We start from the raw sequence: 26,879 nt of genomic DNA, 5'->3' as shown, positions 1-26,879 counted from the left end.
CTGTTACTAATTTTATTTACATTGAGAGAAGCCATACAGAACTTTGTTGTACCTGAGTATAATGACAATAAAGATCCTTGTTACCGTTCTGATGATGGCACATTTATGAAGGCATCTAGTTAACATCTAGAACTTGCTAACAAGCTACTTGGCAAATGAAAAATGTATATGATATAACACCAAGCTGAATGCTAAAAAGTGTTATGCACTAATCATTCAACGATCTTCATCGTGAGTGTTTTCTGCCAGAGTGAAAGCTGAGCAACACTTACTGAAAGTTCACTTTGTCTACTTGGAACCTCGTCTCGAAAATCCCTGAAGTTAACACTCGGCAGCGTAGCAGGTCCTGTAAAACATGGATATAAAGACGTATCCAGGTGAGTAAAATTTAAGACGAGCATGCTTTTGCAGTGGATTTCCAAACTATTAACTGTGTACATTAATGGGAGGACTGACCTGGTCCGTTGGTGTGTAGTCGTTCTGTCTTACAGAGTCAATTCTGTCCAGGAAACTGCAGAGAGAGAAACAGAACACACTTAGATTTTGCACTCATTTTTAACATATGCAGCGGGGACATGAAATGCAACAACTACATAAAACAAGTCACCAGGTGGAAGTGAATCAAATGAGTCTCCATGAATACTGATCCCTAAACAAAAACAGACAGGAAACTTATCTCTCAGACAAACACAATACCACTTTCACCAGTCACAACACAGTCTTTAAAATGTATTTCCCCTGATCTAATAACTGCAATCATCAAATCTGATCACGATCATACATGATCTCTTGCGCTGCGTCAGTTTGCACCGTTTCAGACGTTCCTGTGAGCTACACTGGATGCCGCAAAAGGAGGCCGCCATGTCTGCCTCCGTGTAGGGGCTCGGTAGGCCGGTGTTAAGGCAGCTGGTTGCCACAAGAGGGCAGGGCTGCTCAGTCTGGGCTATTTTGGTCTGTCTCTAGCCAGAGTGATTACATAAGGCGGTTATTGTGGAGGTTAGACAGCTTGCTGCTGCCATCTCTCCACTACTAGGAGAGCATGTGCAGCAGCAGCAGAAGCAGCTGGGCCTCTCTGCAGCACAGCAGGCTCAGCACACTAAGGCTGGGGACACACGGTCACACAGGCCCCTGGATGGTCTGGCTCACACAATCAAAAGACTAACAATGCTATAGACTTTTTTTTTTTTTTTTTTAAAGCTCCATTACTGCACTGCTGTGGAAAAAGCAATATAAAAGGTGTTTAAGGTACATTAAATTACATAATACGAAGTTTGAAATGTAGGCAAATATCTACACGTTTTCCAAAAGAGCCACTCAAGGTTCAGCCGGTCTCTCCTAACAATTAAGGCATTTTAGCTTTGTCACCTGAGCTGACTGACTACAGGGGCAACAGTGGACTACACCAGAGCTCCAAATTAACCTGGGCCTACAGAAAAAATGGCCTAAACAGTACTAGTGGTACAAATATGTTTGCAAGCATAAAAAGCAAACGTGTTATCTCTTACTACTTTGCTGCTTCTTTTACTCTTAAATAATACACAATCAAGAAAATAATCAACAGATAAACTGAAAATGGCTAGTTGCAGCTCTATTTATTACCCTAGATTGTTCTTAAATTCAATCAAATTCATTCAAATCACTACTAGGGGGGTAGTCCAGGCCAAATAACAAAAAAGTACTAAAGAGAGAAAGGTACAAATGAAGTCAAAGATACAGCAGAGGAGATAAAGGTGCGTCTGGTATTTCTGGAGAAGTTTGGTGAGTGAATCCAGTTTGTAGGACACAAATGTGGCCAATCTCACCATCCTTGAGTTTTCACCCAAACCGTCTGTAGCTTGAGGATGTCACAAGACAGGCCACACGGCGACAAGAAACCTGATGCACATAAGATTAGTAAATTAGGATTTTTGTGTTGTTTCAGCCGAGGATGGCTGTTAGTTCATCTTCAAATCAACCCTAAAAAGTAGGACAGCCAACACATCCATGTAAAATAAAATAAGCTGAGAATGAATCCTCTGTTATGAACCATTAGATAACCGAGACACCACTCATGTGCTCAGACATGGTTTTCATCATACCGACTTTATTTCTGCCTCACACAGTCCACAAAAAAGGAGAAGTAAGGCTATTTCTGACAGACCAAACAGAATGGAGGAAAGGAAGGGAGCATTTAAAATTCATTTCCATGAGAAAATCGTATGCAAAACGGTCTACTTGGTGTTTATATTGACTTGTTGATTTGGTTTTTACAGTGTCACAAAAATGACAAATGCACGCCACATGTTACCACAGACTAAAGTCACATCTAAAAATTGCTCATTTATTATTTTAGTGCATGCTGTGCTATGTACTTATTAACCAGACGAGGTATGTGTGCCAAGTCATCTGCCCAGGCAAGATCAGAGGTCTACTCCAGCATTAGAAACTCCCACAGTCCTCAACACCTTGTACTTAACTCACAACTTCCGACGGTCGCTACTCTCCTTCTAAAGACCTTTGACAGCTAAACCTGAAGCTTTAAGACACCCGTAAGAGTTTATGACCACTAGGAGCACTGCAGAGCAATGCAGTTACACCACAGGCTTGATCACAGTGGTTTCCAAACCTTTTTCCACTTGTGACCCCTTAAATACAAAGCAATATCTCCGTGCGACCGTCACCCCTAGTCATAGTTGCTGATCTATAAGTTGTGAGGAGTTCAAAGTTTCATTTCCCCCTCTCAGATTGATTTATGCGGATACATACCAAGGGGGCCAAAGTTCAAATGTCAATTGAGTGTTTCCTTATTTCTCACCCAGGCAACTATTTCATTAAAAACTAGAATTAACAAGTAACTCCTTGCTGGCTTCCCAACAGCCAGGTTAACATGATTTCTACTGACTATAGAGGGCGCTGATAAGTAAAGACAGTTGGTGGCCCCCAGAAAGAGAGCAGTGAGTAGAAAACACGTGAAGAAGAAGCCCAGAAGGTGAGAAAAACATTCTCAAAAAGGCGTGACAAATGTTTTTATCACGTTGTTTTTTTCATTAGTCAGCTTATTATTTTATTGATTAATCATTTAATCTATAAAATGTCAAAAAAAAGGTGACCACAACGTTTCCTAATAACCAATGTGGTGTCACCAAATTGCTATTATGATTGTTATGTCAGACAAAACCTAAAGGTATTCAACTTATCATCACATAAAACACAGAAGCAGATGAACTGAAAAGAGCTTAGTGATTTTGCGTGAAAAAATATATATATATATACTGAATTAACACTATTAAACAGTTGTCAATTACTTTTTGTCTAATCAATTAATAGTCTTTGGTTTCAGGTCTGTCATAGGAGAGTGTGTTTCAATTCAAGTAAATGTAAACGATAAAGGAAAACTACAGACATCCTTGAAATAGAGGTGCATGCAGAGATGTACATTGGCATCAAGTTGGTTCAAGAATCACATTTAGCAAATCACACAATTAACTGTATCTATTTTTTATTTAGTGCTTCACTGGAACCAATGTGAACACAACCAGTAAACTCATTAAACTGCACTGTGTTTAACAACCACTAAATTTCCCTGACACCTGGGCAGGCAAACCAAAACCTGCAAACCAAAATTCCCTTTTTTCTCCTTTCCTTCTTTTCTATTCTTCATCATCTACCTATACCATGCATATTCATGTTGTACATCAATACCTGTTCTTCTAAAAACTATGGAGTTTGTCAAAGTGAGTGTGTTTTACATCTTGAGATAGCTTTTATATGTCAAAACAATAAAAAAGTACTTAAGTTATTAATAAAATGAGAATATATTCAGTACTTTTAATTTGTCTTAAGTATTTAATTCATACGGCATAGGTTTTTACCATGTGGTTATTTCATAAAGACTATGTATTTATCAATTTACCAGTAAACATGCTAAACTGTGATATATATCGTTATTCAGATATATAATGACGTGTACCGGGATAGAAGATTTTGGCCATATTACCCAGCCCTCATCTGCAGTGGCAGCGACTTGTTAACAAATTAAATGAACACAAATGAATTAAATAAATACATAAATAAAATAAACTGCACTGTATTTGACAAGACACAATATACAGTTACAGATACAGGGTGTCACACACAGTCGTCTCCCCTGAGCGGACACTGATTCAAGCAAAAACATTTGCAAAATCTCCAAAAACCTCCAGCTTTCGTCCCATCACTGCAACAATGTGGGAGCATTTTCAGTCAGCCTTCCTTGCAGAAACCTAGCTAGGTTATAATTACTGAGCGCTTTGTGACTGCCATGTGACAGAAGTACTATTGGTAGAGCACTGGAGAGCCAAATATAGTCCTCATACCCAGCAGGAGAAAAAGGACAAGGTTCCTGGATCCAGGAAAAAAAAACGTAGAAAAAGATAACACTGATTAGCTAGTGGCTGTCCAGAATAATGACTTATCAATAGGTTGGGTGCAGTTTTCAGAGGGGAAGGCTGTTTTGGTCCATATCTACAAATAGACTAGCTGGGTTTCAGGTCAAATCTGTGGTTTGTGTTGGTTTCTTCAATTTCCTCCCAGAACTGTTCTCTGCTGGCACCAGGGTTCGCTATGTGATGTGGTCGTTCAGTCAGATTTGTGGATTCGAGGGATAACAGGCCACCGGTTTTTCCACTTTGTTCTTAGTATGCATGTGTACAGTACATATACGGTTTATTATTTGTTATGAATTTGTCTCTTTGTTTTTTTCCACTTTAATGTCTGTTCAAAACCATGAAACCACATGAATCCAGCTGTAACTTAACATTTATCTTTTACTAGGCCATGACAGTTTGTTCTTAAATGGCAAGTTGAATATAAAAAGAAAACTGCACTACTGTCTTGTCTATTACAGTCCCTCTCTTTCTGTCTGCAGGGCTGGGTTGTCTCTGTATTTAGCCAAAACACACTGTACTCGTCCTGCGGGCCAGTCTGTGTTGCTATGTATAGGCTTTGTTGTGGACAGTATCACTTGACTTGGCCTGGTCTTTCTGTGTTGTTGGCCTCATCTTTCCATAACACACAGACATGGGCATGAATATGCACAAGCTCACACACACACAGCCAGAATCTCACCCACACACACACCAATATGTTGAGGAACAGTTAATGCAGGGAAGGAGGAGGCCTCAGGCCCCAGCCTCCACGTGGTCCTGGTCACATGTTTCTGCCCAGTGGAGAGGCGGGGCATTAAAACGCTTCACAAAGGGACTCAGGAACGCAGGTCACTCAGCTTCAACGGGGCTTCTCCCTTAACCGGAGCACTGACACAGGCTCTTGTACTATTAGGTCACTTTCGAAGAGCCACAACAAACAAATAAACAAACAGGCCTAAATACAAACAAGGACACAAACAGAATAGAGTAGCCAACCGGAGAAGAAGTGAATCAAACGTCCACAATTTCATTTAAACATTCAAAATGAACTGTATGCATCAAGACAACACATGTCCGAAAACAAAGAGCCAGTAGTGGATGTGTACAAGAGTTAAAAAAACAGTGAACTGTAGCATCAACGCTGGGATAAAGACTGGAAAAAGGTCCCCTCCAACAGACCGGCAACCTTCACACCAACCAACAGCTCCCGGCCTCATGTGCTCATTTGATAATTGGGTTGACTTTTTACAAATAGTGGACCATCTTTAATTAGCAGAGCAAAGGGTCCGATCAATAGTTTCCATATTTTGAGCCGCTCAGGCCGGCCTAATGGACTTTCACTTTAGTCCCCAACTGACTGGTGACAGCGCTTAAAAACTCACCGCTGGACATGGCACACTGTTTCTAACTGCTCAAACTTTATTTCAATCTTTTTCTTAAGGCCTGTACATATTTTCCAGGGTCATATATTTACTGTAGCTCAGTTTCGTTTTATGTTTATCTCGCCATGACCGAAGAGAATGATTTTAAAGTTACAATCCATGGCATTTGTTTGAAATAATAGTCCATGAACAGTTCAAAACAGAAAGATATTCAGTTTTAAAATGATATAAAACAGGTATAAGTAGGGCTGATTGACATGGCCAAAATCTATCCCGATAAAGGTCATTTCATATTTCGATAACAATATATGTATGTTCATGATGTAGCAATTCAATGAATAAATAGTCCATGTGCAATAACCACATGGCAAAGCCTATTTTTGTAACCTCCTGTGTGAATTTAGTACTGCACAAATGAAAAGTATGTATTTCTCATTTTCTTAAAAACTTAAGTGCAAAATTAACATAACATGCAAGGATTAGACTGTAAAACGTTGTCCAAATGACATAAATATTGCTGTAATGCAGTTTGGCCGGTGGTTATTCGATATCAAAATAGAATCGATATAGAAAAAAATATACTATATATAAACATATATATATATTAATTTATTTCGTTTTGATGATAAATGTCATCATACTCAGTTCTAGATAAAAGTAGCAAAGCCTCACATTAAAGAAGCTGGGTTCTTGATTTAAAAATAATGGTTAAATCATCATCAGTAATCAAATAAATGAGCACAATCTTTAGCATTACCTGAATCATTCCTAAAATTATATGGCTGTTAAACTGTAATCTCATATTTCAACTTGAAAACTTTTCCTGCATGCTTCCTCTGTGTTGTCTCACAAAACACACCCAGTATCCTAACAAAACCAGCTGCACTACACACCACATAACCCAGACTGTCAAGAGGTATTGAGCTGCTACAGCGCGCAGAGCCACGTGCAGCAGGACAAAGTGAAGGTGGAGCTGTGCAGGATGCTGGTCACCTGGTGGAAAGATCTGAGCCCGGGGTTCATCTCATCCATCCAAACAGGAACACTGTGCAGTTTGGGAGATGGATCTGAAACTAGACAAATCCATCAACGGCTCAGTGGGTACTTCCTAAATATAGGAGCAAGAACGGAGACACTCCTGAAAGTCAAACCAAATCTTGTGTAAACAAAAGTGCCTGCTTTATCTCAAGGCCGCCAATTCGCCTTCCAGGGCCGCATCAAGTCATGGTTTTGAAAGGTGTTGTATAAAAATGTGAAATACAATGTAATGCCCTTTTGTCTCTGCTCAATGTCTACATGGACCATTACATTACCTTGGCTTAAAATAGACTCATCAGGCCCCAAATTCAAGCTGCAGTGGGAACACAGGGACTCTGTCAGGTCTGAACCATGTCCCATGTGGAGCTCCCAACTACAGTTCTCAGTGAAATTGACGTATGGGTTCCTCTAAATAATGTTGAGGCCCAACATCGATACACTATCTGTCAGCTACTGAATTAGTCTGCGCCAAAAATAGAAGAGGAAATAAAAATAGTCTAATCGACAATATTGAGTAGGTTTCAGTTTTCTCGCCTGTAAACAACCACAGCCTCCACGTCAAATTAGTTGTTCCACTTGGAAGTCAACCGGTGACCCAGTGAAAATTAGCTTTTCCTCTTTTCCCCTAATCATAAGTCAATAACCAATCACTAATATCAGACAGGGGAGTCTACAGTATCAGTGCAGATTGCATAAGCCTGAACTGAGCTGTGCTGGCTGAACCAGGCGATGATTAGAAATCCACACAGAAGGAATTCTCCATAAAAAAAGGCAAATTCATCTTATTTTAAGATTTTAAACATGCTGATTGTTTGCAAGAACTCAAGCTGCCGAGGCCTCCGTGCTGTTTGTGTAGTTCACAAACTGGCCTCCGGGGGGCATCCCTTCGCTCCTGCTGCACACAGCCTCTCTTCCACACTGACCCTGCCTGCTTTTAGCAGCTGGGTTCCCATGGCAACCCCAGTCAGTCCATACCACTCTCTCTCTCTTTCTCTCTTTCTCTCTCTCTTTCTATCCCCCTGTCTCTTCCTAAGCCAGGCCGCACTTGTATGCTTCCATTCCCAGACTCTCCCATACATCAACACAAAGCAGAACTGTGATAGCTTTCTACATTGTGTGTGTGTGTGCGTGTGTGCGTGCGTGCGTGTGTGTGTGTGTGTGTGTGTGTGTGTGTGTGTGTGTGTGTGTGTGTGTGTGTGTGTGTGTGTGTGTGTGTGTGTGTGTGTGTGTGTGTGTGTGTGTGTGTGTGTGTGTGTGTGTGTGTGTGTGTGTGTGTGTGTGTGTGTGTGTGTGTGTGTGTGTGTGTGTGTGTGTGTGTGTGTATGTGTGTGTCTTTGGTGGGAGGGCACAGCAAATTTAGGCTTATAAAGACAGATTATTATAAAGTGCCATCGTCTCAAGCATACAACCAAAAATAAGTCACATTTTCAGCAAAGGGGAGGAATGTAATGTGTAGTCCGTAGTATGTTAAGAGACAAAGTGTGTTACAACATGACAGACGCAGTGTCAATTGTGATAAATTAGACAAGCAGGTTTATAAGAGTTATTATTATTAAGTTAGCTGAAAGGCTACTTTTTTATCGGCAGTCCCTTTGCCTGATGTTTTTAGGCATCCTAGAATATTAAAGTAATACAACATTATTACACCAAACCAAACAAAAATAGTAAAAAGCATACTACACTGGTAAAAAGCATATAAAATAAGTTACGATAAGTGGATAAAATCCAAAGAGCAGATGATAGTTGAGAGCTGAGCCGTGGGGATAATTGATAAGGATGTTACAAGTCACGGAGCAGTCAACAGGAGTCCCATGACTCCTGGCCCGGTTACAGCAATGCACACTGGGAAATTACCCTTTATGGCCAAGTGGTAACTGCAAACTGTGGTGATGTTGTGACGACTTTGTAACAACCCTTCATGGAGAAATCAACCCCCCCAGCAGCAACAACAGATTACAACAAATTAGCCAGGTAGTTTCTCATTTCTGTGGCACCAGCAGATCAGGGGAAATGGATTTGGAGTAGGGCTGGAACGGTTCACAAAATCCACTGTTCGGTTCATATCGCGGTTTTGGGGTCACGGTTTTTCGGTTCGGTTCAGTTGTTTTTTTCTATTTTTTTAGATTCTAAAAATACCATGTATCAGATCTGTAGCCTAATAATTTAAAAAAAATTAATCAGATATTCTTAAGGACATGTCATGCAATCATGCAAAAACTGAAATAATAAGGCAGCTTGCTTAGGGATTAATAATCTTAAATTAAAGTGAAGTGAGATTTTGAAACAGTAGGAGACAAATTGCTGCATTTACACGTTTATATATTTAGTTGGCAAAAAGGTAAACAATTGTTTGCCTTCTAGGTAAGAATATAAACACTTTTACATTATCAAATATTAGAAAAAATTAAGAAAATAGGTTTTCTTTCACTAAAATACGCACAAACAGCAATCACTGAACTGACTGAAGGACAGAGGATTCAGAAACCCATGAAGAAGAGCGTAGCGGGAGCGTGCGTAGCGGGAGCGTGCGTAGCGGGAGCGTGCGTAGCGGGAGCGTGCGTAGCGGGAGCGTGCGTAGCATTGTGGCCGTGTGCCTACATCATTCGCCGATTTTTTCCCGGCATTATTCACAGACAGGTGTTCACAGGCAGCTCCATGTTGCCGGAGATGTCTTTTTAAGTTGAATAAATGTTCCTTTTTTAAATTGAGACTAGTAACATTTGTTATCATCATTGTGTCATTTTTATAATGTAAATTGAGGGAGAAAAAGTAGTACTGGCTCCAAATATGGGCTCAAGAAAATCGGTCATCGGCTAAGGCTGATGGAAATAAAAATAGGTATCGTATCGGCCTTAAAATATTGATATTGCTCGATCCCTAGTCACGTCATCACCATTTCTCAACAAATAAAACTCTCCACATGCCCGGACTTGTAATGGTTTTCACACCTCACGATGCTATTATCCTCCCCTTAGGAAAAAAGCGAAGTGGATCAGAGATCTCTGTACCAGAGTACCAAGCGTATATGATTCGCATCAAGAGTTGTAGTTCACAAAGCGGCCTCACACAAAAACCTACCATTATTAAACTTCTTTGTGATAAATCGTAGTTTTTCTGCATGAAAAATTAGCTTTAAAACCACAAACAACATATGTGAAATTCATGGCACGATTCAAACTTTTCAGAAGGTAATTTTTTATCAGCAATAGGAATATATGCATCAGAAATTCATATTGAGGTCCCATGTACCGGAAATACAAAGGTGGAACTTCGCCACTCTCTGCTCCCTCAGCCAAATCCCACTATTGGCCAGTCCGCCTCATGCACCGTCCTAAAGACATGAAGATTAACTAATCCTAGCAAACTACCGGCAGTGAGGAGGATGTCTCATTCCCCATCATGTTTGATTCGGAGAGTAGAGGGAAGTCATGGCTGAAAATGAAAACAAAACTACCGTGTCCTAACAGCACGCAGACGTCAGACTATTGCGTCGCATCGACAGTCTCAGTCCGCATTTGTCCATAGAATGTGTGGAACAAGCTGGTAAATATGCGCCTAAAAAATGTGCAAACTACTATGTGTTTCACAAGGAGGCTTCACTTCACAGAGACAGAGGCCGCCTTTCTGCCCAAACTAGCTACACACAGTCACACAAGGTGCACACATCGGATGATAACACAACGAACCTTTTCTACCACCTAAAGAGACGGGATCCTAAACAGTCCGTTTAAGTGACACGACGGGGAGACCACTCACACCGCAGCCAGCAAAGGCAACAGGGAGCTTTAGGTAGCTTTTTGTTAAATGTCCGTTGTACTTTGCACAAGTTGGAAAAATTGCATCAACTATAAAATCTGTTGAGAAAGGTTCTTTGGTCTTAATTCTCTGTCATAGCTTTTCTCTTTTAGGGCGATATTTTTACATAGTGAATAGTTTGGTTGCACTGTTCAGTAACTTGCAAAATAGTTAAAAATCAATATTAAAAGAAACATGATCAAACAGATTATATGATATGATATTTTTGCCATATCGCCCACCCCTAGCATACAGTGCACTTTGACAACAAACAGGTGAGTGCAGATGGCTCAGAGGACTCCTAATCTTGGTTAACTTGCTGTTCATTAAATTACTGTCCCTAAATGTACTTATACACCATTATCCATCGTTTCACACTACTTATATACAGCTCTAAAATACGCTTAAGATCATGCCAAACACACCAAAATCTTCTTATTTAGTTCCAAGTGATGTTTCTTTCCCCTCAAATTCAAGTCATCCTTTATTTTTTATGAATATACCGGGCTAGAAGTGGCCCAGCAAACTATTTGTCTAGAGATACAGGTTGTGGTGGTTCCATACGTTGAATGAAAACACAATTAGCCTCAACTGTTTTACACAATGAGAGCTGCATTTGAATACACAGTGTGACAAAATATATGTATGCTTCTGGTTTATAAATTTTCTGCTCAACAATTAATAGTTTTTGGTAAAGTCAGACTCAGGATATGTACGATATTATATTATATATATATGTATTATATTATATATATATTATTTTTTCAATCAATGTTTACTTTCTTGTGTGGCCTATAAAATGTTTAAGAAAATACCCATCTCAATTCCCTAACACCCATATTGGGCTGGGTAATATATAGATGCATGTATTGTGATACGAGACTAAAATTTTCTGAAATTACCAGACTGTTTAAGCCATTCTATTATTTGTCTTTACCCACTTAGTCACTTTATTGATGATTATGGGGCCTCGCGCAAATGCTTCTTGCCTGTCCATACGTCATCACGCCGCAACACGTCACACGCGCTGATCGACGTCATTGCGATGCGTGGCTTTGTTTACAAATCTTTCCGTAGACCTCGGAGTTTTTGTGCGTCTTGTCGACTGTTTTTGAATATTTTTTTCCGACCAAATCTGCAGTAAACACTCCACCTCCGCATCACACCAACGTGAACCTGTCGCCGCCATTGTTGTTGTTGTTAAATGTCCACGCATGGTCTGTCTTTTTTTTTTCTATGTCCGAACAGGCGCACATAAATGACATGAGAGCCGCCGTAGGCGTCGTGCTTGTACACGTGCGCAGGCTCGTGCTCATGCTCGTACATGTGCAAACGAGCTTTACAAACCCACCTCTCCGTGGACGGCCGGCTGGCCGCAGCTAGGCGTGGGGCGGTTGCACTCACACTGGTCAAACGAGCTAGGCTTTACCTGTAAAACCTGTTTTGGCCCTGTGCGGAAGGGAAGTGTGAGTGCGCCCTTACATACTATTAGTAGTAAAGACTTAGTAAAGGAATTTAATGAAATGAAAAGGAATTAAGCGTATTTTTGGGGGAAGAGTGAATGCTTCACACACACATTCTCAATCCTACAGGACAGAATATCTAAACCATCACAACAGTTTCAAGATACGCGTCACCAATTCAGTATCTGACCAAATATCTCCACTTCTAAGTTATGGCGTTGAATAATGGACAGAAAAGTGGTTCTGCCTTTTGCAGTAGCTCAGTCTCAGGGAACCGAAAGGGTTCAAATATCACCTGTACTGACCAGATGAGGAGTGTGGACTGGGAGCTGCAGAGGTGCCAGTTTACCTCCTGGACACTGCCCTTGAGCAAGGCACCAAACCACCAATTGCCCGGGGCGCCTGTCCATGAGAAGCCCCCTCGTTCTGACATCTCTCCATTAGTGCATAAGTGCGTATAAGTCCTGCATGTATGCATTTCAAGTCTTTGAAGTTATTTTATACATTACACACGAACACACACACACAGAGTGAAAGCATTTAACATCCCAGAGGGAATAATAAAAGTGGGCTTTCTTTTGGATATTAATATCTTCACTTCATAATTGTATTCTTTTAGACATCTGTGTGAAATGTTGAGATCACAGTGACCTTGACCCTTGACCTCCAAAATCAGTTCATCCTTGAGTTCAAGTGGATAATTGTGCCACATTTGAAGAAAGTCTCTTAAGGGGTTCCTGACATATCACATTCAAAAGAATGCGCGGAGGCATAAAAACACCAAATCCTGACAATCTACAGCGTGCTCACACTGTCCTTTTGGCCGCGGCCAAAACCGGTTTTTCAGCTAAAGTCTAGTACCTTTAAGTAGTGTGAGCGCACCCGCTTCGCGCTCAACTGGGGCCAGCTGGCCCTCCACGGCCCGCTTGAAAGAGGTGGGCTTTAGCGGAGCCGTTTGCACATGTACGAGCACGAGCGTGCGCACGTGTACGCGCACGAGCACGAGCCCTACGGCAGTAGCGTTATGTCCGCCTGTTCGGACATGTAAATAGAAGGACGGACCATGCGCGGACATTTAACAACAACAACAATGGCGGTGAAAGGTTCATGTTGGTGTGATGCGGAGGTGGAGTGTTTACTGCAGATTTGGTCGGATGAAAATATTCAAAAACAGTCGACAAGACGCACAAAAACTCCGAGGTCTATGGAAAGATTTGTAAACAAAGCCACACACACGCGATCAATGCGTGTGACGTGTTACGGCTTGAAGGCGTATGGACAGCAAGAAGTATTGGCCGAGGCCCTGGTAGTGTGAGTACAAACGGGGCTGGGGCGCGGGGGGGAGAGGGAGGGGGGACAAGTACCCTAAAGTCCGGGTCTCGGTCCGGGAGGATAGTGTGAGCGCGCCCCTAGAGGATAGGACATGGAAATGGGCTTTTTTTTTTTTTTTTGGATAAATAAATGTTTTTCTACATCACCAAAATAGTTACAGATACATTTTTCAATTGATGGATTCATACATTTGTTTGTGTGTTTATGCTCCAGCAGACACAGAAAGAGAAATTAGCAAGTAGCAAAGGACACAAAGGGACATTTAGGTACATTGCGCCTTTGTTTAACCTGTAGCAGCTGTAACAACACAATAGGTGTGGACTGTAATTAAATTTCTAAATAAATATTGTTTCAGAGTACAGTATCACTCTGAAGACCAACAAAGGCATATGAAGAGGAACTGGATGTTCCCTTGACATTAATGTTGTCACGGTACCAGAATTTTAAACTTCGATACAATACTAGTATAAAAATAACACTCAATACCTCTTTTGATACCACAGCAAAAAGAAAAAAAAGTCCTTCGTACACAAAAAGCGGGTTTTTTTTCCCCTCTTTCTCCATGACCTGCATACACTACTAATACAGAAAATGTCACTGAACACAAACAAACAGTTGATTTTCTTCCCCCTTGTTTCATCTCTGCTAGCTTGGCATTACCAGACTTATCGCAAATGTGTTTTAGTCTGGAACCTCCCACTAGCACACACACACACACACACACACACACACACACACACACACACACACACACACACACACACACACACACACACACACACACACACACACACACACACACACACACACACACACACACACACACACACACACACACACACACACACACACACACACACACACACACACACACACACACACACACACACACACACACACACACACACACACACACACACACACACACACACACACACACACACACACACACACACACACACACACACACCTTTATTTTGTGAAAAAAACAGCGAGCAAAATTAGAGAACACTTTCAGATCCCTCACAGTTATTGGAGTTAATCTGGCACCTGGTGATTCATTCATTCATTCATTCATCTTCAACCGCTTGTTCCTATTGGGGTCGCGGGGTAGCTGGAGCCGATCCCAGCTGACATCTGGCGTGAGGCGGGGTACACCCTGGACAGAACGTCAGTCTACCACAGGGCACATAAAGACAGACAACCATTCACACACATTCACACCTACGGGCAATTTGGAGTCATCCATTTACCTAACACATACATGTCTTTAGACTGTAAGAGGAAGACGGAGAACCCAGAGAGAACCCACGCAGACACAGGGAGAACATGCAACTCCACACAGAAGGGCCCCAGCCGGGATTTGAATCAGGAACCCTCTCGCTGTGAGGCGACAGTGCTAACCACCACACCACCCTGTCGCGCACCTGGTGATAATTTACTTAATTGTTGGACACACCCTATTTATTTGGCAGCTCTCCTGGTTACATTGCAAGATGATAAGCTGCTCTAAGGTGACTGAAATCCTCTGACAGCAGGTTGTCTAGATGAAGGTCAAAGGAATGACCCTCACATCATTGCAAGAGAGGTTGGGCGTTCCAAGTCTGTGATTTAAAAAATATCGAAACTTTACGGACACAGATTGATTTAAGTCCCTAAAACAGGCCGGTCGTCAACGATAGAGATGGAGAACAGGATTATGCAAAGACTCAATGGGGAAACAGTTAAACGCTGCAGCTGGAGTTGCTCACCAGTTCAGTGCTGAACAGGGCAAGGATCTGTCTCAGCACACAGTGACTTGTCGTTCAAGGCGATTTGGACTAAAAGCTCACTCTGCAGTGACCAAACCTCTCATCAGCATCAAAAGTGATTTAGATTTATCTTTGGACTGTTTCTGTTGGAAAACATTATTTGGACCTTTTGGGAAATTATTTAAAAGACATTTTATGATGCGCTCATTGTGTAGCTCATTGTGCAATACACTGATTTTAAGAGAAATTAATTTGCTTTGTGGCTCTGATTATTGCTTGTATAATTGCGATCCTGGTGATTTTGTGTTGAAGTGTGTTCATGAATGTGTTGACGCTGATTCAGTTATCCAATAAGAATGGACCAAGATCAAACCAGAGCAGTCTGAGAAACTAGTGATGTCCTGTGGGTGCAGATGGGCTGAAGTCATTCAAAGCTGTGGCCTCTACACTTCCTATTCATTTCTGAATCCTATAGCTCCAAGAAAACATTGTTTAAATCTTCTCTTCTGACACAATGGTTACTGTTCTCTAGCGAGCATGCACAATACTGGTACCGGCTTCCTAATTGGACCGCAGCCATCATTATTGTTATTAATTCCACCTGTGCTTTTCTTGCTTTGGCAAATGTCTGCTGTGAAAAATGTCTCTTGGATGGACCAACAACCAATCAGAGCCATGAAACGGTGGAGCTTGCTCAGTGGAAAAAATTGAAGGATGGGTCACAAGCTTTCTCCAATTACAGCTACATGCTACACTAAAATGCATTTCTTAAAAAACATTTTATTCAAGGAATGGGCAATATAGTACCAACGTATCCGCCAGAAAAAATTAAATATGAGATTGGCAGATTTGTCTAGTTTCCACGGCATATCTGTGAAGCCTTGGGTTGATTGATTGATTGCAGATTTTAGGTTTGGACCAGAATATTCAACTATTCGCATAGTGCTTCGTTGGGTAGGTATGTGGTCTTTAAGATCCAAATATTTATGTTGAAAACTGTAGAGTAACAGAAAATCTTAAAAAAAAACAAAAAAAACCTTTAATTAAACCGAAAGACTTCCTGCAGCACAGTGTTTCCATTTCAGCTCAGTGTGAGAGTCTTGACTGCGTTTTGCTGTTATTTACATTCACGTTTGGCTCCTCCTCTCAATCTGGGGTTAGGTGCGCAGCAGGAGCAAATCACCACTTTCCAACAAATATCCAAATATTATATAATAATTGCTGTTTTCTTAGTACCACTCAACTCGAGAAATAGTATTCAGGACATTATTATAGCTTTGGTACTTTCAATACTATAAAAAGTAGCTCTTGTACTGTAACACTGTAGATCTTGTAACACGTGGTATTGAAACGTATGAAAATGTTGACACTATTGATAACCGTACTTGACAGCATTTTGTTTTGTCGGGACACTTTAAGATGGGCTCCTTATCTATCTGGTCAGAATGGAAAAGCTGCAGAATATAAGTATTAGAATGCCTGCAACAATAGATGATACATCCAAACCGCCCAACCATGGCTTGTGCTGGACCCAAATGTTTACTTAAGTTAGCCTCCGAGCTACTTCCTTCAGCCTGGCCTGATGACACAGCTAACAGCTCAAACTGTCTAGGCAAACAAACTCCCTGTGAAAGAAAAATATAAAAGGTTTCTATAAATAGCTCTGTGCCCCCCCACCCCCACCCCCCCGACCACATTCCACAGGAGGTGAAAGTTGACTATTTACCGAGGTGAAGGGAGACCTTTTGCCTGGGTGTGGCTGGACACTGCTAACTGCTAGCCTCACTGCTAGCCAGGCCTGCAGGCTACATAACCTGAGCTACAGCACACAACCAGGCCAAACTCTGAGCAGGCGCTGAGGGTTTGAAAGCCCCCATGTGATACAAAACATGCCAATGTCAATGCTAAACACACATGGTCATGTGCCTTCTGATGGATTTTGCATGTCTCCAAGTCGGCTGCTGCTCACTCTGACAGGCCGGCTCGGGAGCAACAGGGAGAGACTGTGAAGCTGGGAGCCCCTGTCATGATTAGACAGCAAAATGTCTCCTCGCGTGTCAAACCCCGCTTTGATCAATCCAGCCCCCCCCCCTCTTTCTAGTCTCTAGTAGCTGTATGCATGTGTGTGGAGAAGGGGTTAGACAGAGTGAGCAGAAAAGCATATGGGTGCATTCATACACTTGTGGTGATTTGTTTAATGTCAGGACGAGAAAGTATGGCCAGGCATTGCGTAGTCGCTCACACACACAAAACCAACACAGAGGCGTTTTGTGTCTCACCTTCTGCAACTGACCTTCCCTTTGTTTACAGCGCATTGCCGGGATACTCCCTTTGATTCGGCTGCGCACACGTGACCCTCAGCCAGTTTCTGCTCTGCAGTGCTGCTGCTAAAAATAGCCTCAGCTTGCCCTGGCTCCACAGCTAGTTTACATAAGCTCTAAGGGGGGTGGGGGGTTGGGGTGGAAGGGGAGGGGGAGAAAAGGGAGCGACAGAGGGGGGGGGGGCACAGTGAAGAGAGAGAGGGAGAGATGAGGAAGAGGAGGAGGAGGGGGGGGTGTGTGTGTCTATGGACGACCATTCCACAATCTCTGTGCAAGGAACCTGCAGCGCCACTGCTGTCCTCCAGCAGTCTGTGCCTTTACACTCCTGGTCAACAGCAGGTGTGTGTGTGTGTGTGTGTGTGTGTGTGTGTGTGTGTGTGTGTGTGTGTGTGTGAGAGAGAGAGAGAGTGAGAGTATGAGAAAGGTGTGTGTGTCGGTGTATCTCGGTGTGTGTGTGTGTGTGTGTGTGTGTGTGTGTCGGTGTGTACTGTACGCATGTGTAGCATACAGTAACAGACCCGCAGATATCCGCCATTCACCAGCCTCGCTCTGTGTCTCTGTCTGTCCCTTAAAATGGACGCACATTTTAAACCAAAAATAAGAATCTATTTATGGATACAATTCCCCTTCTTTAAGTGGAACTTAAATTCCCATTTCTCTCTGCAGCACTGTTCATTCTAACCTCATAATGTCCCAACAACCTGCCAGCAGGCCCAGCCGACATACAGTTTTAAAGAGCTCCGATATAAGGCTAGAGTGAAGATATAGAGTTCTGCAGGGATGACGTATTTTTGTAGGCCGATCCGGAAGTTAGCATAACCCTGGTCTCCCTCGACAAAAAGGCCATGAGATTTTTCCATTGGCTTTTTGATTATTGCAGAAAATAAGCTCTGTGGCGAACAAAGGTTTGGTGCTCAAGGTATTAGCACGTTGAGTCTATTTTTTTTTCATGCATTTTTAAAATCCGTTACACGGAGAGAGAAATAAATCGGTAAACCTTGCACACTGAGTCGGATGCGTTTTTGTTTTTTTTCCTTGCGAAAATTCGCAATACGAGACAGAATGCTGTTGCTTTGTTGCTCGCTCTTTCTCTCTCGTTTCCTCTCCACTCTGCCCGTGGGTTGTAGGTGGCACCGCGGCTACCTAAAGCGGCTGAGCTGTCCTCCCTCTTGATCTCTATCCACTGTCACTCTCCTCTATTTTATCGCTCTTCTCATTTTCGTCTAATTCAAAACAACTATCTGACCTGTTGAAGGTAGGCTATAATGTGGTTAATGTTTTAAATTCTGCATCTCTTTCTCGTAAAGTGCTTTGTGAAGGGAGACAAAGTCATTCAGTCATCAGTTTATCAGATGGTTTGGAGGATGACGTTTGCATAGCCCAACGGCTTTTTGACGGCTCTGGGAAAAAACTTTTCTGAAAACTTTAACACGTGTAAACATGATTGACACGACATGAGGTTGTGTGTATTTTTAAAATTGCAATAATTTTGGACGCAAAATACAGACTTGGTGTGCAAAGGACTTTACGTGTTTTGTTCAGCAAGATAAGGTTTATGCGATGAAGCGTAAATGCAATCATCTGAAGTAAAAAGCTAATCTTGGACTTCGGCTTTAAACAAATGACACAACCCACTAGCTTCCAACTGATCTTGCTTGTCTAGCGTGATGACATTTGTAGTCTCATTTAGCCATTAGTTTACAACCTCCTTTTTATTAGCTAGCTTTACCAGTTGGGTATTTACTGAAGTATATTATTTTGTAAAACAAAATGTTAAAATCTGTTAAACCTGTGTTAACCACATGCATTATTTAACAAAAAACCCCACTGACTTTGAAACATGCTAACTCAGTCCCAGGTTTTTGGGCCCACTCCTGCAGTACTCTACGGGTGTCATTTGAAACTAAATGCCCTAAGGCATTCACACACACTCAGCTGGATCCGGCAAATTGCCACAAAGTTGTCCGGTGGTGGGAGTGTTGTGTTCTTTAACCCCCTAATGTAGCACAAGGAGACAGATCGTTGTTATGAACACGACATTTCTGACCACTCTTGAAGGCAGCGTTACTTCACAGAGAAAGCCTAAGCAAAAGATGGAGGGACTGAGTGACTGGTGTAGAGACCAGGCAGTTCTTGTCATGCAGTAAAATGTGTTATTTTGGCTTATTCTTAAATGGTGTATTTCAATATTTCTGCATACTGGGGTCACTAAACACTCTTGGAATTGCATAAATTGTATGACTGGAAAACTGAGACACTTGTGGATCCAATAAGCCCAATTGAATTTATGTATGATGATGTTGTTGACCTCACTGTATAAAATGACCCATTGTGACCTCTAGGATAGACCTGTTAAATTAATGTTTACAACTGTGAAATGGTCTATAATCACATCCTCATTTCTGTAGCTTTCAATCGCCAAAAAATACAATTCTTGCAGTTTTCAAATGCCAAATGTTTTTTATATCAGATCACAGCAAGGATTTTGCTATGGTGTTCCTCAAGATCTATATGAGGATGTGGAATTTTTTAGGTGTTTTTGACAATTTTTAGTAAATTCTGGAGTGTTAAAAATTGTTAAATTTAGCACCAAATCTTTGTAACAAATGGCATCAACCCTAAAATTGCTGCAATAACTTATAAGACATTGATAAGCATAGGAATGAGGGAGTTAATTGGTAAACACATTCAGAGAGACAAAACTAATAACATAATTTTACTCTTTATAGATATTACTCAACATGTTAAAAGAGGCAAAACTGTACATACATTTTGATAGAATTTAGATGTTAAATATACTATATGTGTATATGTGTGTATTGTTTTTCAGTTGAGCAATGCCTGCTTTCAAATGTGATCCAACTTATTGCTAAACTAAACACAGGCCCTCAGAGCCTCTGGTCTCTAGGAACAAAATAAAAATACACTGACAGCGTAGCTAATCTTGTGACATGTAGCATGCTATGCTGGTCAGCTTTAGGCTGTCTTAAGGCCCAGACACACCAAACCAATCATCAAAGAACCAGTGGCTGAACTGTTCGTCGCGGTCCCCTCATATCACCAGTGTCTGGGCCAAAAAGTTGCTTCTAAGATGATAAAAAAGACTACAGTCAACAGCCAACTAGTATGTACTCTCTCTTCTGTGTCCAGCGTGTGGCGGCGGTCTGTATCTGTCACTGAAAACTGAAAGACTGACAGGATGGCTCAAGATGCTAGTTAGCCAGCTTTCCTTACTTCCATTTCTCTTATTGAGCACTAATTTATGTAAACTGAACAGCCAATGAAAGTGATGTCTCTCCGCCGCCAATTCAACACGGTCAATCGGCCGAAAAGCAGCCATCAAGTGCAACTGTGCAACAGTGCAACTGCAAGAACTAGGCGACAGATGCTTGTGGACGACCTGGTGTGTCAAGGCCTATTACTGTCTCCAAATTCCCAGGTAAGCTGAGAGCTTTCTAAAAACTGACATCTACAACTTGAAACCTCAAACAACATCCAGAGTACTTTAAAACCTCACCTAATGGATAGAAAAATCCATTAACAATTACAGTAAACACTAAATTTCAGGCCCTACTGTTAAAGATGTTAAATGTTGGGTTTACACACACACTTTGGAAAAGGCCTCATATAGGGAACATGTGTTCTGCAACATCCTCTCTGCTGTCGCATTCTGGCCTCAAGAGAGGACTGAACAGATAGACTGCAAGAGCGAGAGCAAGCGAGAAAGAGAGAAAGAGAGAAAGAGAGAGAGAGAGAGAGTCCCACAGGGGGCTCTAACAACCTTAAGGACAGTGGTTTGTGTAGATGGAGTCCCACTGAGCTTCCAGTAGATCAGATTCTACAGTTCAGCTAAAAACACTCCTCCCTTTTCCTCAGAAATCCCTCTCACACACACACACACACACACACAGACACACAGACACACACTTCCATAGTGCCCTCTTTGATTATTCCTCAGTCATCTGACAGCAGGTCATCTGATTTTAGAAAGCGACACAAAGGTTTTTGTTAATCTGGATTAAGGCATTTTATGATTCTTTTTTACAAAGAAGTATTTATTATTTTTTCTGATTGGTGTCAATTGAATTTTGCTGTTGTAAACTTGTTAAAATGCTAAAAAAAAACAAAAAAAACATAATTTACTAGTAAAATATGAAAAGATTTCATAAACTAAAAAAGCAACCTGGCTTTTTTTAAGAGTTTATTTTTACTTGAAGTGACTAAAGCACTCACTAACTAAAACACACAAGGACACGAATAAAATAGATGTAAACATTCATGGCAAAAATAAATAATAAATGCTGAAAAAAATAACTATTGAAAAGCTCATATTTCTCCACTTCTTTCTCTAACTTCATACCTGGCCATCACTGCCTTTCTGTTAAGTTTAGCTGTTAACAGGGATGGAGTCTTCTGCGTCTGTGACTGTGATAGTCAAAGTGAGTCTCTCTGCCTCGTGCTTTTTCAGATGCATGAATTCAAACTGTGACTTCAGCTTTCTTTCTCAAACTATGCAAAACTTAATACAGTCAATGACGATTTAACACAATTTAAAATGCTGCTCTGGGTGCAGTGAGACAAACATCCCAGCAGAGAGAAATCAATTTCTTGTGTGTTAAAAATAACCTGATAACCGATCTGAAATAACTTATTACATTGAAATATGCACGCGCACACACATCAGTTCAGACGGATGTCACAATCAGCCTCATCTGTTGGTATTAAACTGTGTAACATCAAAGCAGCTAAAACATAAAGAAACGAAGCAACTTATTGGTGGCAGGAAAAAGCAGTAGTGACATACAGCTGGTGTATAAATATCGCTCTCTCGGGCTCTTCCGTGAACAGAAGAGGCTCCTTATTGAGGAGATCTACTGTTTGCAAAGCGTAGCCCCTCTGTTTCTGTAGGCCCTTAAGGGGCCGGGGCTGGCTCACAATGCCGGCCATTCTTAGCACTTTACCGCCCCAGATGACTGTGTCAGTGCCCCCCAGGCTGGTGACAGAGTCCCGTGACCAGCACTACACCCCAGCCCCAGCCCCAGCCTAGGCCAAGAACCAGACCCAGCCTCGGATATATCCATCCACAGTCCCATCTCTGGGAGCCCAGAGATCTGTCCCATCCCAGCTGTACCCTGGACCAGCAACACACCACATAACATCATGATATGTGAATGTGAATTTAAACATTCATGATGAATGTTATTTTGTTAAGCAAACCACTGGACTCATTTTTTTTTTTGGAGTGGAAATGACCGCCCCCTCTTAGTCGCTTAGTCGACTATGATTTCATTAGTCCCATGAGTCATTTATTATGACTTCTATCTATCTATTAATTGAGAAATAATCAGTAGATCAATCAGTAATAATAATAACCATTAGATGCAGCTCTTCTGTTTTTTCATTAAATGTTTGGGATTTTAAAGGGTTAAGATGACAAGATGATCATTTAAAAAAAAAAAAACAACAACATATATTTCAGACTTCAGATAAGTTCAACAAGTCCAAAAAGTTTAGATTTACCAGAGGTTTTGCATGTCAAAACATTGAAACTATTTCAGTTGCAGCTACATCCAGACATGTAGTGATTAACATCTTTCCCATGTGTGTCATGATGAAGACACCCATTTTCCAATCCACACTGGAAAGCGCCCACTTTTCCTCAGTAGTTGGTCAGTAGTTGGTCTTTTCCCCTTGTATTTGATATTTCATTAGAATCAATGGCGATGGTGCCAAAAAGTCAGGGCCACGTCTCGTCTTCCTGTATGTTTTGCAATGTGTCTATTTACTGGTGTGTGTGGTGGGATTACCATAAACTCTAGATGGGATTATGGGGATTAATAACTGTACAGGGATGATAATTTGGTTTGAAAACTCAGGGACATACAAAAGTATGACTAACACTGAGTAGGTAGAGTAAGTAGAGCTGCAACTAGCAATTATTTCTATATCAAATAATCAACCATTTTGTTGATTAATTGATGAATTTAATTAAATGATGGGGTGCGACAACTATAGAATGTCAGTCTTGCCTGTCTTCAAAACTTAAGAGCCCTGCTCAGATTAGGAATAAACCCCAGCACTGTCCCCTCACAGCAAGAGGGTTCCTTGTTTGAATCCCGACTGGGTCCCTTCTGTGTGGAGTTTGCATGTTCTCCCCGTGTCTGCGTGGGTGTTCTCCGGCTTCCTCCCACAGTCCGAATACATGCATGTGTTAGGATAATGATGATGATGACTCTAAATTGCCCGTAGGTGTGAAGGTGAGTGTGAATGGTTGTCTGTCTCAGTTTGTCTCTATGTGCCCTGCGATAGACTGGCGTCCTGTCCAGGGTGTACCCCATCTCACGCCCAGTGTCAGCTGGGATCGGCACCAGCCCCCCGCGACCCCGTTAGGGACAAGCCGTTGACAATGGGTGGAAGGAAGGTTGGATGGATGGATGGATGGATGGCAGTTTTATAACCTAATTTCTTCAGTTACTTTCCCAGACGCCCAGCTCCATTCAGGGCAGTTCTCCTCTGGCTCAGTCCCTGCTGCTGCAGCCTGGCTTCCCAGCCACTGAACACACCTACACAGTGAGTGCTCCATACCAACCGAGATAGCATTTAACAATCATCCACTACAGTAAAAAAAATACCTTTGTGTATAAATTATGTCATGAATTGTGTCATAGGCCGTGTTCAGACCTGGCATTGACATGCGTCTTTGGTAATCTGCTCTGTGTGCAAACAAACACGTAATAAATTCATATTTTAATGAAAACGATTCTTTGTTATTGTTGTGTTGTGTGTATGTATGTATACATTTCAATTCTTATTCAATCAAAATCTCATAAATCTCATAAATCAAACATTATTAGAGAAACTAGAGATGACTAATTTAAAAAAGTATGCTGACGGAGGTGTGTGACATGTTTGGTATTTAAGGTACATTTTATGAACCTAAAAAAAAAAAAACACCACACCCAGAGCTCCAGATAACCAGCGTTCTGATTGGCTCACCCAAGACGCATGTTAATGCCAGGTCTTAAAAAGGGCCATATTTCTGGCGGACTGCAACAAACACTCGCCACAGAAAACATAAATAACACAGCAGGAGGCCTGGGAGTTCAGAATTGCGTGTGAAAAAGTGTTAGATTTTGCCGTTGACACATCCAAGGCATTGCAATGGAACCAGCCTGCCGCTGCTGAAAATAGCTCATAATCAATCAACTGGCAGACACATATCTGTGCTCTTAAAACGTATAAATGTGCAATGCAGAGGGCGGATCAATGGGTGACAGGATTCCACAAGCATCGATATGGACATGCTCTTTGGCATAACAAGCGCTCGCCATCGGCCCATACTTATTTCCTGTGCCTCTGTCCAATTGGCCGTACGGCGTTAGGCCTGCTGGAAAAATATCTGCCAGTGTGGCAAGGTCTGTGAAGGACAACACAGACGAGATGGCAGAGGTATATAATCTGCCTTCACAAAGTCTCCATACCACATATGGCTATATCTGCCTTCATATGTCAAGCACCCTTGGGTTTATTGGTTTTTATTATTATCTAACCCAATTTTCTTCCGCTGTGATTTTGTTTGGTGGCGTTATGACAATATATCTATTGTGTTTGACTGTTAGCATGTAAGGTTGCAGCCTGCCAATCTGTTCCTCCCACAAACAGCCACATCTCGGCCAACTTCCTCTTTTATTTAGCGTCAAGAGTGACTGAAAGCACTCTTATCACATTTGTGATCCAAACAGTGTCAGATAATAAGGGGGTAAAGGGCAAAAATGCCTCAAGAAATCTCAGAATCCCCCTAAAACAATTCCCTCAGGGATTTCGGAATATATATGCCCCCCCAGATATGTTTTTAATTTCCTACACTTGATCCAAGTCATACCCTATAACGCAAACGCAAATCTGTGGAAGTAAAAAAAAGATAAGAGAGAGCAGGTGTACAGGACAAAGGTAGAAGATGAAATGAAAGCTTCCTGGACTGACTATAAGATTATAAGAGCGGTCTGGGTCGGTGTGAAGCTCAAAAGTATCTAGCACCGAGAAGAAGGGACAAGCTAAGAGACAGAGCCCTTATAGTCTTGAATTTAGAGGAACAGCCAAAACAACACAGACATTACCCAAACAATATAAAGTTTAAATACAGCCCGAGTCCAAAGTTATGACCTCTGCTCCATTCCTTTCAACCCAGTTGGCTGCTGAAGCCGTCTGCCAGTGTTTCACTGCTTCCAGGATAGTCGCTGAGAACAGTTAGTGTAGTTTAGTGGTCATAACAACAATAGGCGTGTGTGGGCCTTTACACACAGACAGGTCTGCTGCCATGTAGGACAGAGTATCTATGAATGCCCTCCGTCCACATAGTTCATACGGAGGTTAAAACTGAGAGAGGAAGTAAAAGTGAGAGGCCGAGCAGTCTGACAAATTCCAGACATCAATCAAACACACTGGGGAAAAAAATGTGAAAATGTTTTGCTTGTTCCAAAAATTGTGTTGGTTATTGAAGTAGATTTATTTAATTTCAATATTTCAATGGTTTGAAGTAAATCCACAGCATTAAATCAGACACAGTGTGATGCATCTAAGTTTCTATAGACAAGGAAACACACTAGGAAAAACAAAAAAACTGCTGACAGATAAAAGTAAGAGCCACCACGCCAGGAATGCAAGACGATTAACCACCTCAAAACTGAAATCGCAGTTTGTACTTTTGTACACTAAACCACTTTTATATCCTCTACACCCCAGTAAAATACATTTGTGAGCTTGATGAAAATGCATTGGCCAAACACACAACTGCTCACCAGCTGTTAACCAATCAGGAACAGCAACGTAACAGCCAGAGAGGCGGTGACAGGTGGGACAGCAGGAAGGGCAGGAGAGGGAAGCAATCAAAAAATGAATGATACTGAAGGAGGAAGAGGTTGGAAACAGGGAAGACTTAAACTTAACAATCAAGCATAAGTCATTTGGCAGTATTTTGGATTTGGAAGAGTAGATGTATCACAACTTCTATGCAAAAATAAATAAAAATAAATACTGGCTTCTTTCAAGATATGGACAGAAATTATAGCAACTGAGTTCAAACCCCATAAATGCACCAGATTAGTCACAGTCTTCATTTCACTCTGTTAATGTTTACTCATGTTACTCACAGGACAGCTGTATTTTCAGTGCTTCAGCTAGCTGCAAGCCTCGGTGATCTCAGTTACAATATATTCTTTCTGATTATAACGTTCAGACCGAAGACCACAGCATTTACATAGTTGTAAGAAGGCCATCAAGAAAAAAAGTTTTTAAATGTTAATGATACCATAGGATTATGATTTTGGAGTAGGGATTAAAAATAAACACAAGATGCTTTCTTACATATTGTCGTACTGCACACAGAAACAAACTGACTCAGAGCGGCAAAGAC

General features: G+C 41.5%; 1 protein-coding gene across 4 annotated transcripts in view; it reads right to left on the bottom strand.

The window, feature by feature from the left end:
• Nucleotides 1-26,879, bottom strand: part of gnal2 (guanine nucleotide binding protein (G protein), alpha activating activity polypeptide, olfactory type 2) — a gene marked incomplete at its 5' end in the record, with an annotated part of 55,342 nt that overhangs the window by 6,653 nt on the left and 21,810 nt on the right. For all 4 annotated transcript variants that reach the window (XM_083928939.1, XM_083928940.1, XM_083928941.1 and 1 more), the window contains 2 exons: nt 273-346; nt 457-511. In XM_083928939.1, coding sequence (XP_083785065.1) covers nt 273-346; nt 457-511 — 129 coding nt within the window. The remainder of the gene's footprint in view (nt 1-272; nt 347-456; nt 512-26,879) is intronic.

This window comes from Echiichthys vipera (assembly GCF_963691815.1).
Source record: "Echiichthys vipera genome assembly, chromosome: 15".
NCBI classification, from domain to species: Eukaryota; Metazoa; Chordata; class Actinopteri; order Perciformes; family Trachinidae; genus Echiichthys; species Echiichthys vipera.
The sequence above is the reverse complement of the archived record's forward strand: the minus strand, read 5'-3'. Positions and strand labels throughout refer to the sequence as shown.